The following is a 15,382-nucleotide window of genomic DNA, read 5'->3' as shown; positions in this document are numbered from 1 at the left end:
CTGAGCCACACAGTCATGTGTGTACAGGGAGTAGAGGAGGGGACTCAGAACACAGCCCTGGGGGGCCCTATGTTGAGGGTGATGGATGAGGAGGTGCGGTTGCCTGCTCTCACCACCTGGGGTCTGCCCGTCAGGAAGTCCAAGACCCACTGGCAGAGGTCATAGTTCAAGCCCAGGTCCCTGAGCTTGGCTATGAGTTTGGAGGGGACTATGGTATTGAATGCTGAGCTGTAGTCGATGAATAGCATTCTCACATAGTTCCCCTGCCTCTTGTCCAGGTGGCGTGAATATTTTAGGCAACCAACTTGTGTTTAGCGTTTCTCTGATTGGCCAATACGCCCATGTGAGCACGGCAGCGCGGAAATAGGCTGTCTATTGCCATTCTCTAAGTCAAACTCTAACCTTAACCAGCTCCTTAACAGCGCCTAAACTTAACCCTTCTAACCTTAAGCAACTCCGAAACAATGCCTAACCTTAACCAACTCCGAAACAATGCCTAAACTTAACCGGCGAAATGAATGCACGTTAAAAAATATTGCCATTCTCTAAGTCAAACTCTAACCTTAACCAGCTCCTTAACAGCGCCTAAACTTAACCCTTCTAACCTTAAGCAACTCCGAAACAATGCCTAACCTTAACCAACTCCGAAACAATGCTTAAAGTTATGCCTAAACTTAACGGCGAAAGAATGCGAATGCACGTTAAAAAAAAAAAAAAATTGAAGGGAATCGAACTAGCCAGCAACGAGCCGTAGGATCCACAGCCATGCAGCGTTGCCAATTGAGCTATTTCTGGATACTGAATAAGGGGCGGTTACTGGAATATAATGCTGCCGCAACGCTGCTGCCGCGGGGGCGTGGCTAGACGCAAGTTGGGCGTGGTTAGACACAAATTGGTTGCCTTTAATATTTAGGCGTCCAGGTGTGATGCTGCTGTGTGCAGCACATGGGCTATGGCGTCCTCCGTGGACCTGTTGGGGCGGTATGCAAATTGCAGGGGGTCCAGGTTGATGGGGAGGGAGGAGAATATGTAGCCCTTTACTAGCTTCTCAAAGCACTTCATGGCTATGGAGGTGAGAGCTACAGGGCGGTAGTCGTTGAGGCTATGTAGCGTTGCTACTTGTAGCTAGCTACTGCCCATCACTGTAGAAGGTATAGTATTGCCAAAGAATGTTTAGACGGACTAAAGTCATTATATAGACTATCTCTGGTATTATTTATTTTGATAGTCAGTGAATTTACTTTTAGTAAATGTCTCTCTATCTCTCTCTCTCTCTCTCTCCCCCCTTCACTCAGATGAGTCTGACGGTCTGTTCGGCGAGTATGACGACAACAACGGCAGCGGCAACGTGGAAGAAGAAGACGGCTCCATGTCGGACGGCGCGTGGCGGAGCCGCTACCTCATGGACCACGACCCGCTGAACCAGCTGCTGGTGTGCATGGTGTGTGGGGACCTCCAGTACTCACACAGCCTGGATTGCGTGCGCGCCCACATCGAGGAGGCCCACCCGGACACCCTGAACCTGGAGGCACCGGAGCGCAGGCGCATCCTGGAGGCCTGGGACGAGCAGGTGTCCCAGCGGGAGCGCTTCTTCAGCAGCCGGTTGCAGCAGCAGAGCGGGGACCTGCCAGGTGAGGCCCCCCCGGCAGCCACTGACCGTAGTCACCTGGCCATGCCATTTTGCTCTTATGGCGTGCTCGGGTTGGGATTTTATTTATTCTCAAAAGGACAATTGAGGTCACCCTCATTTTCAATGTCGTCGAGACTTTACAGACTTTTCAATGCATACATTTTTTACAATACAATAATAATAATAATAAATATGAATGACTCTATAGCACCTTTCACACATGGGCCGCAGCCCAGAGTACCCCACAGCAACTAGTATACAATTTACATAAAACTAGCACACAATTGACTGAATAAAAACAATGCATAAATTGCAGACATAAGAATAGGTATAAAAGACAATAAAAGTAGTGCAACGTAAACATGCAGACAAGTTTGAAGTTTGTTTATAATTTTTTTTTACTTTATTTATTTTTATTTATAGCATTTTCAGCTTTTTCTGGCCACGCAGGACCGATAGAGGGAGAGAGGGAGAACGGGAGGAGAGGTAGGGAAGACATGCGGCAAATGGTCGCCATGACTGGGAAATGAACCCGGGACGACCGCTTCGCGACTCAGCGCGCTATGTGGTGTGCTACCGGAGCGCCCCAAGTTTGTTTATTAATTATCACAATAAAATACACATACTTTACGGTGAAATGCTTGGTTCTGTATGAGCCCCTGAGAGTGTGCTTCATACAGTAAAAAAAAAAGTAAGTAAAGAGGAATATACAATATACACGTATTGCAATAAATGCACACAATATGCATTGATGAAAGCATCTGGTAAGATCATTAAGCATCTCTATGTGTGTGGCTCTAAAGCACATACAAGTGAAAAGAAGAACGTACTTCTTCAGCTCCTTTCTTTCACATAGAATGGTCCAAAACAATCTATGCCACAATATGTGAACGGAGGTGTCATTTCCACTCTGTAGTGGACTTGATTATTTGGATTCTGTTTGCCACAAAGTAACACATGAAACCGCCGGGCATCGTTGTTTATATATCCCAGGACGACCTTCGAGTCTGTCCAAAAATATTCTTGGAAATTGTCGATTTCAAGAAAAATGTTTAGCACAACGCTTGTTCTTGCTGCTACCACTTGAAGGAAATCACTGGTTTTCATTTGGTTATAACATGTAGGTTAAGTACATATCTATATAGATATTGTATGTTATTCAGATTCAGATTACTTTATTCACCATATTATACAGGTACAAATGGAACGTGATTTTGACATTTCAGTGCATGATTTTTTCACAAATAGGAATAAACATAATAATAATAATGATAAATAAATAAGTGCAAAACAGGACGGAACAGTGAGACAACAATAAGACAGTAAACTGCAGTGGTTGGGGACATGGATACAGTGCAGCACAGTACAAGTCCAGAGGTCAGGCCCTAGCAGCTCGCCATAGAGGGGGGGAGCAGGGGGACACCTCACTCATTTACCAGGCGAGCTGCTGAGGGGAAGAAGCTGAGTCTATGGCGGGATTTTAATGTCTTGGGCAGCCGTAGCCGCCTGCCGTGGGGGAGCATAATGAAGAGGCCGTGACCCGGGTGGGCGGGGTCTGCCATGATCTTCCTCGCCCTCCTCAAGGCCCTGGTGGAATGTAGGGACTCGAGGGAAGGAAGGGGGCAGCCGATATAGTGTGTATCAGACAAGTTAGAGACAAAGACAGGGCCTGTGGGAGTGATAAGAAGCTGGGGAGAGAGTCGAGGTCACTCATAGCCATGACGAACGTAAACATCTATTAGGAGATAGGGCGGTGTTGCTATGGGCTAGCAGCCGTTGCTAGGGAAATAGACTATAGCTGTGAGTTCTTCCGGTTTGAGTCAGACGAGGTTGCTATAGTGACACAAAGATAGTGGTCGCCATGACAATGCAGATAAGGAGCGGCTAGGGGGAAAGCCGTTGCTATAGTAACGAAGTGAGTTAGACATCGCGAGAGATAGAGACTTTAAGACATTAACCTCTTAAGCCCGGAGCCCTATTTTCTGAAAATCCGCCTAAAATACATACCTAAGTAGATGGAAGATTGCTCCACTTCTACAAGGTCCCTTTGCATGTTCTTGGTATCTAGGGACATCTATGGACCTCAGTGAATGTATTCCTAGTGTCAGAAATACTGTGTCTAAGGGGGCGGCTAAGTGGCACAGTGGGCAAGGCGCTCGCCACTAATGCAGGAGATGCTGGGTTCGAGCCCAGCTCTCGGCATTGCTACCAGCTTGGCTGGTCGTTCATACTAACGCAATTGGCAGTGTTAGAGGGTGGGAAGCTGGTGGGTGGGGATCGGACGTTGTGGACAGCGACTCTTACTGGTCGGTTGGTGCGCCTGCACAGTAGAATCAGGAAGCAACGGGGGCGGCGTGTCCCTCCCACGCAGACCCTCACCGCTGAGAGATCGCGCTGTGCAGGTGAAAAGATGCGACAGCTGCCTCCTCGTGTACCGGAGGGGACAAGTGATGCAAGGCTCGTTCAGTACCTTCTTGAAATTACCCCAAATTTAATTAAATTAATAAAGGAAAGATGATTAAACAGAAGGTTTTGTAGATACAGTACTATAGCCATCCGGACCCATGTAATTTTAAATATTATTATAGAATATAGAATATGAGGCCTATAAATGACCTTAAACGATTTGAAGAGCAGGCATTTCTGCATGATATGTACAATAGTGACAGATTGACTTGGCAGAGTCAGTTTAATCCATACTGTTGAGACTGCCTCTAGAGCTCTAAGAAATAAATGCACACAGTGCTCCAGAGTGTGACCATTTAGTAGCATTTTGTGAGCATTTAAGATATTTTATTGCTCCTAAAAATGATAACTTGTAGCACCAGTGCGACTTGCAAATATACCCCTGTTTTTTAATCATACCATTGTAGAACTGAACGAACATATGCGGTACCTACACCGTATGTCGCGTTCACTTCTCGTTCAATTTACTTCTCTGTAGAAATGCCAGCTCACTCTGTTGCTGTCTCCAGTGTGTGTCCTCGCTTGTAGTGCCATCGCAAGGATCACAAAAAGTATGATTCGGATTGGATGGTTTTTCAAGTATTAGCTGAAAGCATATTAATTCATTAACACACTTAGTCTATTATCAATTAGACCTGTTTATTAATTCTAAGTTGCTCCCATACGAGGTGTGTCTGTAACCTTCTCACTCCGGTGTTATGAAAGAGTTGTGTTCAGTCTTGCTCTGGAGGTCCATCCCTCTGTGTAGACCTAGTAGTGTAACCTATAGTGCAGCAGTTCTCAAACTACGGGTCACGACCCAAAGTGGGGTCGCGGGTAGGTGACAGTGGGCATTGGCAAAAAAGAAAAAAAACTCATATCGAGTTTTCCACCCGGCAGCTGTGTGTATTTGCCATGTCTCGCCCCTTCATCAACGGAGGCCGACACACAGTATTCCAATACACATCTCACTACATCCTGCGCATGTATAATCGCGGGAGGGGGCCGGGGGTGTGGTCTTTTGTGTGTAACCTGGACTCGCAATGGATAGGTTTGTTGTCAGAAGCGGTGACTCACGGTCACGATGAAATGGGCTCTGCACATAGCCAGCTGCTATACCACACTGAAGCGAGGTGGCTATCTCGAGGCAGAGTATTAAATCGCCTTTTTTAACTCCGAGAAGAAGCGCAGATTTTCCTTGCAGACAAAAACAACTGATTGGAGAAATGTGCTGATAATGAGCTGGATTACGAAACTCCGTTAGTGACACTCCAGGTTAATCAGCAGAGATTTTGGGGTAATTCGTTTTTTGTGTGACGAGCTACTGAAAGTCAAGTTCACTGGACAACAGGCCCTCGCAAAATTCTGGATATCAGTCCGGAACGAGTACCCAGTGTTGTGTAATGCTGCGCTGAGAAAGCTTGTCCCCTTCTCAGCAACATACCTCTGTGAGGCCGGATTTTCAGAGTAGCAGTGGATCTCCGCCAAAGCGCACGTGAGCGCATTTTCTTTTCATGTTCTGGCAACATATTTTGGCTAAATATGCCTCGTTTTATAAATGTGTATACAGAAACAATTCCGTCGCTTTTGTTGATTATGAATTAATTTCATTGATAACATAGTGCTGTAATTTCATTTTCTAATAAATATGCATGATCAAGTTCAACAATGTGTGCTTTTATTTTGATATTCCTTATTTCCACGTTGAAATTACGCGATACATTAAGTGTGGGGTCGCCAAAAAAAATCCTAAATCAAATTGGGTTGTGGTATAAAAAAGTTTGAGAACCCCTGCTATAGTGTATACCTAGTAGTGTAACCTATAGTGTAGCCTATAGTCAGGGTTCCCACGGTACCTGGAAAACATTGAAAACATGGAATTCATTTTTTTATTTTCCAGGTATGGAAAGGCATGGAAACTGAGCAAAAGTGACCAATTACATGGAAATAGAAACAGTTGTCCTGGAAAATTGTATTGGATGATGTGTAATAAAATGTAACTATTGAGCACAGAATTAACATGAGTTTATAAAAACCCTTTACATGTGAACAGCTTTTATTGTAGATAGAAATGGACGATCCCATGTTGTAGAGCATGCTCTTGGCATCCTATATGGTATGTTGGAATTTGATGCAGGCAACTTGGTGAGCCAAGGGAGCCTTGGCATCTACAGTGAAACTTGAGTGAAACTTCTTATGCAAGTTTATCCTCAAATGTAAGTAGCTGTGTTTTAACTGTGGTAAACCTGGGTTTATCAACGTTAGTTAGTAAGCAGTGCAATCTTGCTAACTAGCTAGCCAACGTTAGCTCTCATAACGAGCCAGTTAGCCAGCGCCAGGTACAGTAGCTAGCCAACGTTAGCTCTCATAATGAGCTAGTTAGCCAGCGCCAGGTACAGTAGCTAGGCAACGTTAGCTCTCATAACGAGCCAGTTAGCCAGCGCCAGGTACAGTAGCTAGCCAACGTTAGCTCTCATAACGAGCCAGTTAGCCAGCGCCAGGTACAGTAGCTAGCCAACGTTAGCTCTCATAACGAGCCAGTTAGCCAGCGCCAGGTACAGTAGCTAGCCAACGTTAGCTCTCACAACGAGCCAGTTAGCCAGCGCCAGGTACAGTAGCTACCAACGTTAGCTCTCATAACGAGGCAGTTAGCCAGCGCCAGGTACAGTAGCTACCAACGTTAGCTCTCATAACGAGCCAGTTAGCCAGCGCCAGGTACAGTAGTAGCTAGCCAACGTTAGCTCTCATAACGAGCCAGTTAGCCACCGCCAGGTACAGTAGCTAGCCAACGTTAGCTCTCATAACGAGCCAGTTAGCCAGCGCCAGGTACAGTAGCTAGCCAACGTTAGCTCTCATAACGAGCCAGTTAGCCAGCGCCAGGTACAGTAGCTAGCCAACGTTAGCTCTCATAACGAGCCAGTTAGCCAGCGCCAGGTACAGTAGCTAGCCAACGTTAGCTCTCATAACGAGCCAGTTAGCCAGCACCAGGTACAGTAGCTACCAACATTAGCTCTCATAACGATAGCCAGTTAGCCAGTGCCAGGTACAGTAGCTACCAACGTTAGCTCTCATAACAAGGCAGTTAGCCAGCGCCAGGTACAGTAGCTACCAACTTTAGCTCTCATAACGAGCCAGTTAGCCAGCGCCAGGTACAGTAGCTACCAACGTTAGCTCTCATAACGAGGCAGTTAGCCAGCGCCAGGTACAGTAGCTACCAACGTTAGCTCTCATAACGAGGCAGTTAGCCAGTGCCAGGTACAGTAGCTACCAACGTTAGCTCTCATAACAAGCCAGTTAGCCAGTGCCAGGTACAGTAGCTAGCAAACATTAGCTCTCATAACGAGCCAGTTAGCCACCGCCAGGTACAGTAGCTAGCCAACGTTAGCTCTCATAACGAGCCAGTTAGCCAGCGCCAGGTACAGTAGCTAGCCAACGTTAGCTCTCATAACTATAACCAGTTTGATTTACAAAAGCTTTTACAGAGTAAGAGTAGTAGGGGTGAAACGATGCAACCTCACAGATTAATTTCGATTACGGTTACGAGAGGAGTTGAGAAGAGTAGGAAGAGAAGACAGGAGCGTACACGAGGGGAGGTGTGGAGAGAAGAGGACGGGATGAGATAGGAGAGGAGTGGAAGAGAGAACATATATCAATCCCAGTGCTCATGTGTTCCAGTTCAATAAATTGTTGTTCATCTACAGCTTGTTGCATTATTTCATGCATTGATATTATCAATAATACATAATCTCTAAGCATTTACAATGTAGGCTTGACTGGCACATCTTTTAAATCAAGTAAGTAGTCAGGTGTCCTAGGGGGTTGTGTGTGTGAGGGGAGGGGGGGCGAGGATGGGGGCGGAAAACTTCAGCGGCCTATAGATCATCACTTATGGTACCTGGAAAATCAGGAGGTAGTATGGAAAGAAATGTCAAGGCAAGCGTGGGAACCCTGATAGTGTATACCTAGTAGTGTAGCCTATAGTGTATACAGTGTGTACAGAACTCAGCTGCCAGTGTTCTCACTCACACCAAGCCCTGGCAGCACATCACCCCCAACCTCATCCACCTCCACTGGCTCCCAGTCAAGTTCCGTATCTGTTTTAAACTCCTGCTCCTCACCTACAAGTCCCTCCATGCCCTCACCCCCCAATACCTGTCTGATCTCCTCCACCAGCACACTCCATCCTGGAACCTACGATCCTCTGATCTGGGTCGTCTCTACATCCCTCGCACCAGGTTACAGACTTTTGGTGACAGAGCCTTCAGTGTGGCGTCCCCTACCCTCTGGAACTCTCTCCCCCCTGAAATCCGCAACGCCCAACCCTGGACACTTTCAAAACTGCTCTCAAAACACCTCTTCACCAAGGCTTTTCCCCATTAGTTAGTTTAGATTAGGTTCATTATCCCTTACCTGCCCTCATCCTCCCCTTTTTTCCCGTTTCCCCTACTGCCCCATTTCCCATAGCCCTCTTGATTGTAAAGCAACCTTGGGTTTCATGAAAGGCGCTATAGATTTATTATTATTATTATACCTAGTAGTGTAGCCTATAGTGTAGACCTAGTAGTGTAGCCTATAGTGTATACCTACAGTAGTAGTGTAGCCTATAGTGTATACCTACAGTAGTAGTGTAGCCTATAGTGTATACCTAGTAGGGGTGGGCATGAGTGATCGATTACTCACGGCTATGATAAAACTTGATCTTAAATTATTTACTAGGATGCACTTTTTTACAATGCCAGCTTGTGAGAATTCGTTGTAGCCAGCTAGCGTTGATGCTATTCAATGCTATCAACATTAGCTAAATAGCTAACCAACGAAATACAATGACAGTACCCAACTAACATTAATGCCATTCAGAATGTATAACATAGCTACAACACACAATACCGTTAATACAATTACATGCATCATTGTTTACAATGAATGGGTGGGGCTAGTTGAAATGACAAGTTAAACATCAATTAATTTAATACAACAGGTAGTTTCGAGTTGCGCTGTCGTGCCTACGCACCACAGGGCTATTCTATTATATATGGCTTTGACGTGCTGCCGATTAAAATCAGCAGCTCTTCCTCCTCATCGTCGATTGCCTGTAGCTGCATTCAACGTTAGCTAACGTTAAAACTAACCTAAAGTTAGTTGTTCACCAACAATCTCAACATTTGTTTTAGCGTTAGCTCAAAAACACAGAACCGGACGACACAAGTTGTCCGCTCATAGATAGGTTCCGCTAGCGATAACAACAATACTTCCAGTCTGGGGGTTTCGAAATAAAAGAGCAAAGTCTAAAACACCGGAAAAGATGTTTATTTTGTACAGCGTTTTCCTCCACGAGTAATCGATCACTACTTGAGTACATCATGCGATCAATCTATCTGGATTTTTTGTAAAATGCCCATCCCTAATACCTAGTAGTTTAGACCTAGTAGTGTAGCCTATAGTGCCTAATTATTATAAAAAAAAAAATATTATCATTCTTTCCAAAAGCAAAGAGGCCTAGAAGCGTGGCTAACGCTAATGACGCGTATACCAGAGAGGCTAACTGCCTAAGAAAACGAGCACAGAGGCACTGAAAGAGGATTTCACCCATCTAATGAACACACTAGACTAGACTAGTGTCTAACTTCACACCCTCAAGACCCCTATGCTCTGCATCTTCTGGCCATCTCAGACCCACTCCTATCCGAGCTCCGGGAGGTTCATCAAGCTGCCAAATGGCAGGGTGACTAAAAAGATTTTTAATTGGGACAGAGCACACGGTCATCCCTGGTCAAGAGAGATGTCTATGATTTTTTCTTCTACTGACTTGAGTATGATTTTTATGAACAATTTGCAGTGTAAGGTTCACATAATTAAAACAAAATTATCAACAATCCATCAGGATAAGTGGAAGGTGGAGATTTTGAAAAAACCTAAACTTAGAAAATATATTGCAATTAAAAATGAGTATTTTACTGAACCTTATGTAATGTTAAACTTAAAGAGAAGACGGAGGTCTCTGTGTGCCCAGTTGAGGTCTGGCACCCTGCCATTGGCTGTGGAAGTGGGTAGATTCCAGGGTAAACCTGAGGAGGAGCGGCTGTGTGTTCTGTGTGATCTGGGAGTGGTGGAGGATGAATATCATTTTGTTTTTTATTGCCCTTTGTACACCACTTTGAGGAGGACTTTATTTGAAAAAAATCAAATTGCAAACCCAGATTTGTTTTGGCAGTCTGAGAGCTGTATGTTGAGTTTTTTTTTTGTGGAAGACATCTTCGGTTTTGCAGGATTTTTGGAGAAGGCATGGCACCTGAGACAAAACACACTGTATCCTATATAATTGTATTTGAATTCACCTTGTTTTTCTGTTTTTCTGTTTATTTACATTGAGTACAGCTTGTGTTATATTACGTTTTATTGTATTTTCTTGTATTTTTCTTTTTTTATGGCCATCTTGGTCTATGTCATTTGTTAAGTAATTGGTAAAGTATATTATTATATACTTATTGTTATGTGTCTTGTAAGCCCATATGGGCTGGGCATACATCTGTATGTAAGACACGAAAATAAAAAATATCAAATCAAATCAAATCAAACCTGCCTTTTCTCAGTCCTTGCCCCACAATGTCAAAAGATTCAAAAGAATTGAAGGACTTTAGACCAGTGGCGCTTACTTCATTAGGAATGAAGGTTTTTGAGACGTTTTTAAAAAACACTACTATGTCTTTTATTGAGGGTAAATTAGATCCTTCGATTCGCATATCAGCCAGGTAAAGGGGTGGAGGATGCTATGCTCTTCATCTTGGACATTGTGTACAAACACCTGGAAACACCTGGAGCTCATGCTAGACTTTTATTTGCAGATTTCGCCTCTGCTTTTAATAAAATGCAGCCCCACATTTTAATTGAGAGGCTTGACTCTTATTTTAGTCTCCCACACCAGCTTCTCATGCTGATTTTAAATGTCCTCACTGAGAGGGTCCAGCAGGTCTTTGTCAATGGGCAGATGTCCAACATGTCGATTTCCAACACTGGCTCCCCCCAAGGTTGCGTTTTGTCTCCCCTTTTATTTATTATGCACACGGACAGCTGCAGGTTGCTTCATGACCAAAGGCATCTGGCAAAAAATATTTAAATAGATATCACTATGAAACTTTCCCAGTTTGTTATGTACATATAAACTAAGAAAAAATATATTGCAAGTTTTCTGAAATTTATGTTTATATATGCAAATGAGGCACTTCCCCATTAACACTTTAACTGTCGAAAAACGCCGGAACTCGTCATTCCCCGCCATGCTCAAGTTGCCGAGGACGCCGGAACTCGTCTTTGATATCAATATTTCAAAAATCTGTGATCGGAATCATATTTCCCCTCTGCAGCCTTCACACACAGTTCTGATCTCCTCTCAATCCTCTAGCGGTTCAAGAGCGCCATCTGGTGGCCGATCGGCAGATCGAAAAACCGGATGTCAACCTTTAACCCGGCAGGACTCACTCCATATGTGGTCCGGGCACTCGCTAATGTTAGAGAGACTCAGTCTTCACACAGTGAACATCGATCGGTGGAAATAACTTGAAAAAACAACATGATTTGGACGTATATACTATTATACAACCTGGAAATAGATCCGGTATTTCGACATCCCATAATTGAAAACTGTCTACTCCACGCTGATCGCCCAACGGCCCGAGGAGACTGGGGTGAGTTTTAGCGTTATATTCTAACGTGTTCTTTACTAACTGCTATGATGAACATATCACCCACATTAGATGAATGGTATAACGTTGCCCACGGAATTATAAACGCCCCCTCGCCCATCCGGTCAACATCAGATGACGTGTAGTAAATTCTAGAAGTACGTCCAATTGAAATTTTTGATCTCGCACAGATTCCTACCAAACTGTATTTCATCATCAATATAATGCATTTGGGGCTATAAATCACATTCTGGAGAAAGCTGCAGAAAGAGATGAAAACATACTTATACTTTAGACCATATTTTAGTATGAATATGTGAATGAAAAAGTTTAACGTTGCTACACCATGAACAATACATATAGGACCTTGAATGGGCCCTAATAATGGCAATCTAGCAATAGAATTAAAAAAGTTATAGCCCTGCAAAGAAGGGGAACTTCTCCATGTTAAATAGAGCTGGCAACGGATGGTATATCATGAATTTAACCTTAGGCAATCAAAGTGTTAAATATGTGCACATTTATGGATGCAATAAGGCAAAATGAAGTAAGATAAACAACTAAATGTGTGTTATTGACGTTTTATTGTCACTAGTTTCATAGAAGACATGTTTAGGAAGCAAAATATAACAAAATCTCAAAATCAACAAAAAAAGTATATTTGCCTATTCACCTGCAGTGTCTCGCCTTAACCTCTTAAGCCCGGAGCCCTATTTTCTGAAAATCCGCCTAAAATACATACCTAAGTAGATGGAAGATTGCTCCACTTCTACAAGGTCCCTTTGCATGTTCTTGGTATCTAGGGACATCTATGGACCTCAGTGAATGTATTCCTAGTGTCAGAAATACTGTGTCTAAGGGGGCGGCTAAGTGGTGCAGTGGGCAAGGCGCTCGCCACTAATGCAGGAGATGCTGGGTTCGAGCCCAGCTCTCGGCATTGCTACCAGCTTGGCTGGTCGTTCATACTAACGCAATTGGCAGTGTTAGAGGGTGGGAAGCTGGTGGGTGGGGATCGGACGTTGTGGACAGCGACTCTTACAGGTCGGTTGGTGCGCCTGCGCAGTAGAATCAGGAAGCAACGGGGGCGGCGTGTCCCTCCCACGCAGACCCTCGCTGCTGAGAGATCGCGCTGTGCAGGTGAAAAGATGCGACAGCTGCCTCCTCGTGTACCGGAGGGGACAAGTGATGCAAGGCTCGTTCAGTACCTTCTTGAAATTACCCCAAATTTAATTAAATTAATAAAGGAAAGATGATTAAACAGAAGGTTTTGTAGATACAGTACTATAGCCATCCGGACCCATGTCATTTTAAATATTATTATAGAATATAGAATATGAGGCCTATAAATGACCTTAAACGATTTGAAGAGCAGGCATTTCTGCATGATATGTACAATAGTGACAGATTGACTTGGCAGAGTCAGTTTAATCCATACTGTTGAGACTGCCTCTAGAGCTCTAAGAAATAAATGCACACAGTGCTCCAGAGTGTGACCATTTAGTAGCATTTTGTGAGCATTTAAGATATTTTATTGCTCCTAAAAATGATAACTTGTAGCACCAGTGCGACTTGCAAATATACCCCTGTTTTTTTATCATACCATTGTAGAACTGAACGAACATATGCGGTACCTACACCGTATGTCGCGTTCACTTCTCGTTCAATTTACTTCTCTGTAGAAATGCCAGCTCACTCTGTTGCTGTCTCCAGTGTGTGTCCTCGCTTGTAGTGCCATCGCAAGGATCACAAAAAGTATGATTCGGATTGGATGGTTTTTCAAGTATTAGCTGAAAGCATATTAATTCATTAACACACTTAGTCTATTATCAATTAGACCTGTTTGTTAATTCTAAGTTGCTCCCATACGAGGTGTGTCTGTAACCTTCTCACTCCGGTGTTATGAAAGAGTTGTGTTCAGTCTGGTAACTTTGCTCTGGAGGTCCATCCCTCTTTGTAGACCTAGTAGTGTAACCTATAGTGCAGCGGTTCTCAAACTACGGGTCACGACCCAAAGTGGGGTCGCGGGTAGGTGACAGTGGGCATTGGCAAAAAAGAAAAAAAACTCATATTGAGTTTTCCACCCGGCAGCTGTGTGTATTTGCCATGTCTCGCCCCTTCTTCAACGGAGGCCGACACACAGTATTCCAATACACATCTCACTACATCCTGCGCATGTATAATCGCGGGAGGGGGCCGGGGGTGTGGTCTTTTGTGTGTAACCTGGACTCGCAATGGATAGGTTTGTTGTCAGAAGCGGTGCCGGTTGGTCACGATGAAATGGGCTCTGCACATAGCCAGCTGCTATACCACACTGAAGCGAGGTGGCTATCTCGAGGCAGAGTATTAAATCGCCTTTTTTAACTCCGAGAAGAAGCGCAGATTTTCCTTGCAGACAAAAACAACTGATTGGAGAAATGTGCTGATAATGAGCTGGATTACGAAAACTCCGTTAGTGACACTCCAGGTTAATCAGCAGAGATTTTGGGGTAATTCGTTTTTCGTGTGATGAGCTACTGAAAGTCAAGTTCACTGGACAACAGGCCCTCGCAAAATTCTGGATATCAGTCCGGAACGAGTACCCAGTGTTGTGTAATGCTGCGCTGAGAAAGCTTGTCCCCTTCTCAGCAACATACCTCTGTGAGGCCGGATTTTCAGAGTAGCAGTGGATCTCCGCCAAAGCGCACGTGAGCGCATTTTCTTTTCATGCAACATATTTTGGCTAAATATGCCTCGTTTTATAAATGTGTATACAGAAACAATTCCGTCGCTTTTGTTGATTATGAATTAATTTCATTGATAACATAGTGCTGTAATTTCATTTTCTAATAAATATGCATGATCAAGTTCAACAACGTGTGCTTTTATTTTGATATTCCTTATTTCCACGTTGAAATTACGCGATACATTAAGTGTGGGGTCGCCAAAAAAATTCCTAAATCAAATTGGTTTGTGGTATAAAAAAGTTTGAGAACCCCTGCTATAGTGTATACCTAGTAGTGTAACCTATAGTGTAGCCTATAGTGTATACCTAGTAGTGTAGCCTATAGTGTATACAGTGTGTACAGAACTCAGCTGCCAGGGTTCTCACTCACACCAAGCCCTGGCAGCACATCACCCCCAACCTCATCCACCTCCACTGGCTCCCAGTCAAGTTCTGTATCTGTTTTAAACTCCTGCTCCTCACCTACAAGTCCCTCCATGCCCTCACCCCCCAATACCTGTCTGATCTCCTCCACCAGCACACTCCATCCTGGAACCTACGATCCTCTGATCTGGGTCGCCTCTACATCCCTCGCACCAGGTTACAGACTTTTGGTGACGGAGCCTTCAGTGTGGCGTCCCCTACCCTCTTTAACTCTCTCCCCCCTGAAATCCGCAACGCCCAACCCTGGACACTTTCAAGACTGCTCTCAAAACACCTCTTCACCAAGGCTTTTCCCCATTAGTTAGTTTAGATTAGGTTCATTATCCCTTACCTGCCCTCATCCTCCCCTTTTTTCCCTTTTCCCCTACTGCCCCATTTCCCATAGCCCTCTTGATTGTAAAGCAACCTTGGGTTTCATGAAAGGTGCTATAGATTTATTATTATTATTATTATTATTATACCTAGTAGTGTAGCCTATAGTGT

At 44.2% G+C, this 15,382-nt stretch overlaps 1 protein-coding gene across 1 annotated transcript in view; it reads left to right on the top strand.

The window, feature by feature from the left end:
• The window catches only part of LOC311233352 (uncharacterized protein), a gene marked incomplete at its 3' end in the record, with an annotated part of 75,828 nt that overhangs the window by 36,801 nt on the left and 23,645 nt on the right, over positions 1 to 15,382 (top strand). The window contains exon 4 of the mRNA XM_084320327.1: positions 1,296 to 1,631. Coding sequence (XP_084176453.1) covers positions 1,296 to 1,631 — 336 coding nt within the window. The remainder of the gene's footprint in view (positions 1 to 1,295; positions 1,632 to 15,382) is intronic.

This window comes from Notolepis coatsorum, assembly GCF_963971535.1.
Source record: "Notolepis coatsorum genome assembly, chromosome: 8".
Lineage (NCBI taxonomy): Eukaryota > Metazoa > Chordata > Actinopteri > Aulopiformes > Paralepididae > Notolepis > Notolepis coatsorum.
This window is presented reverse-complemented; position numbering and strand designations above follow the sequence as displayed.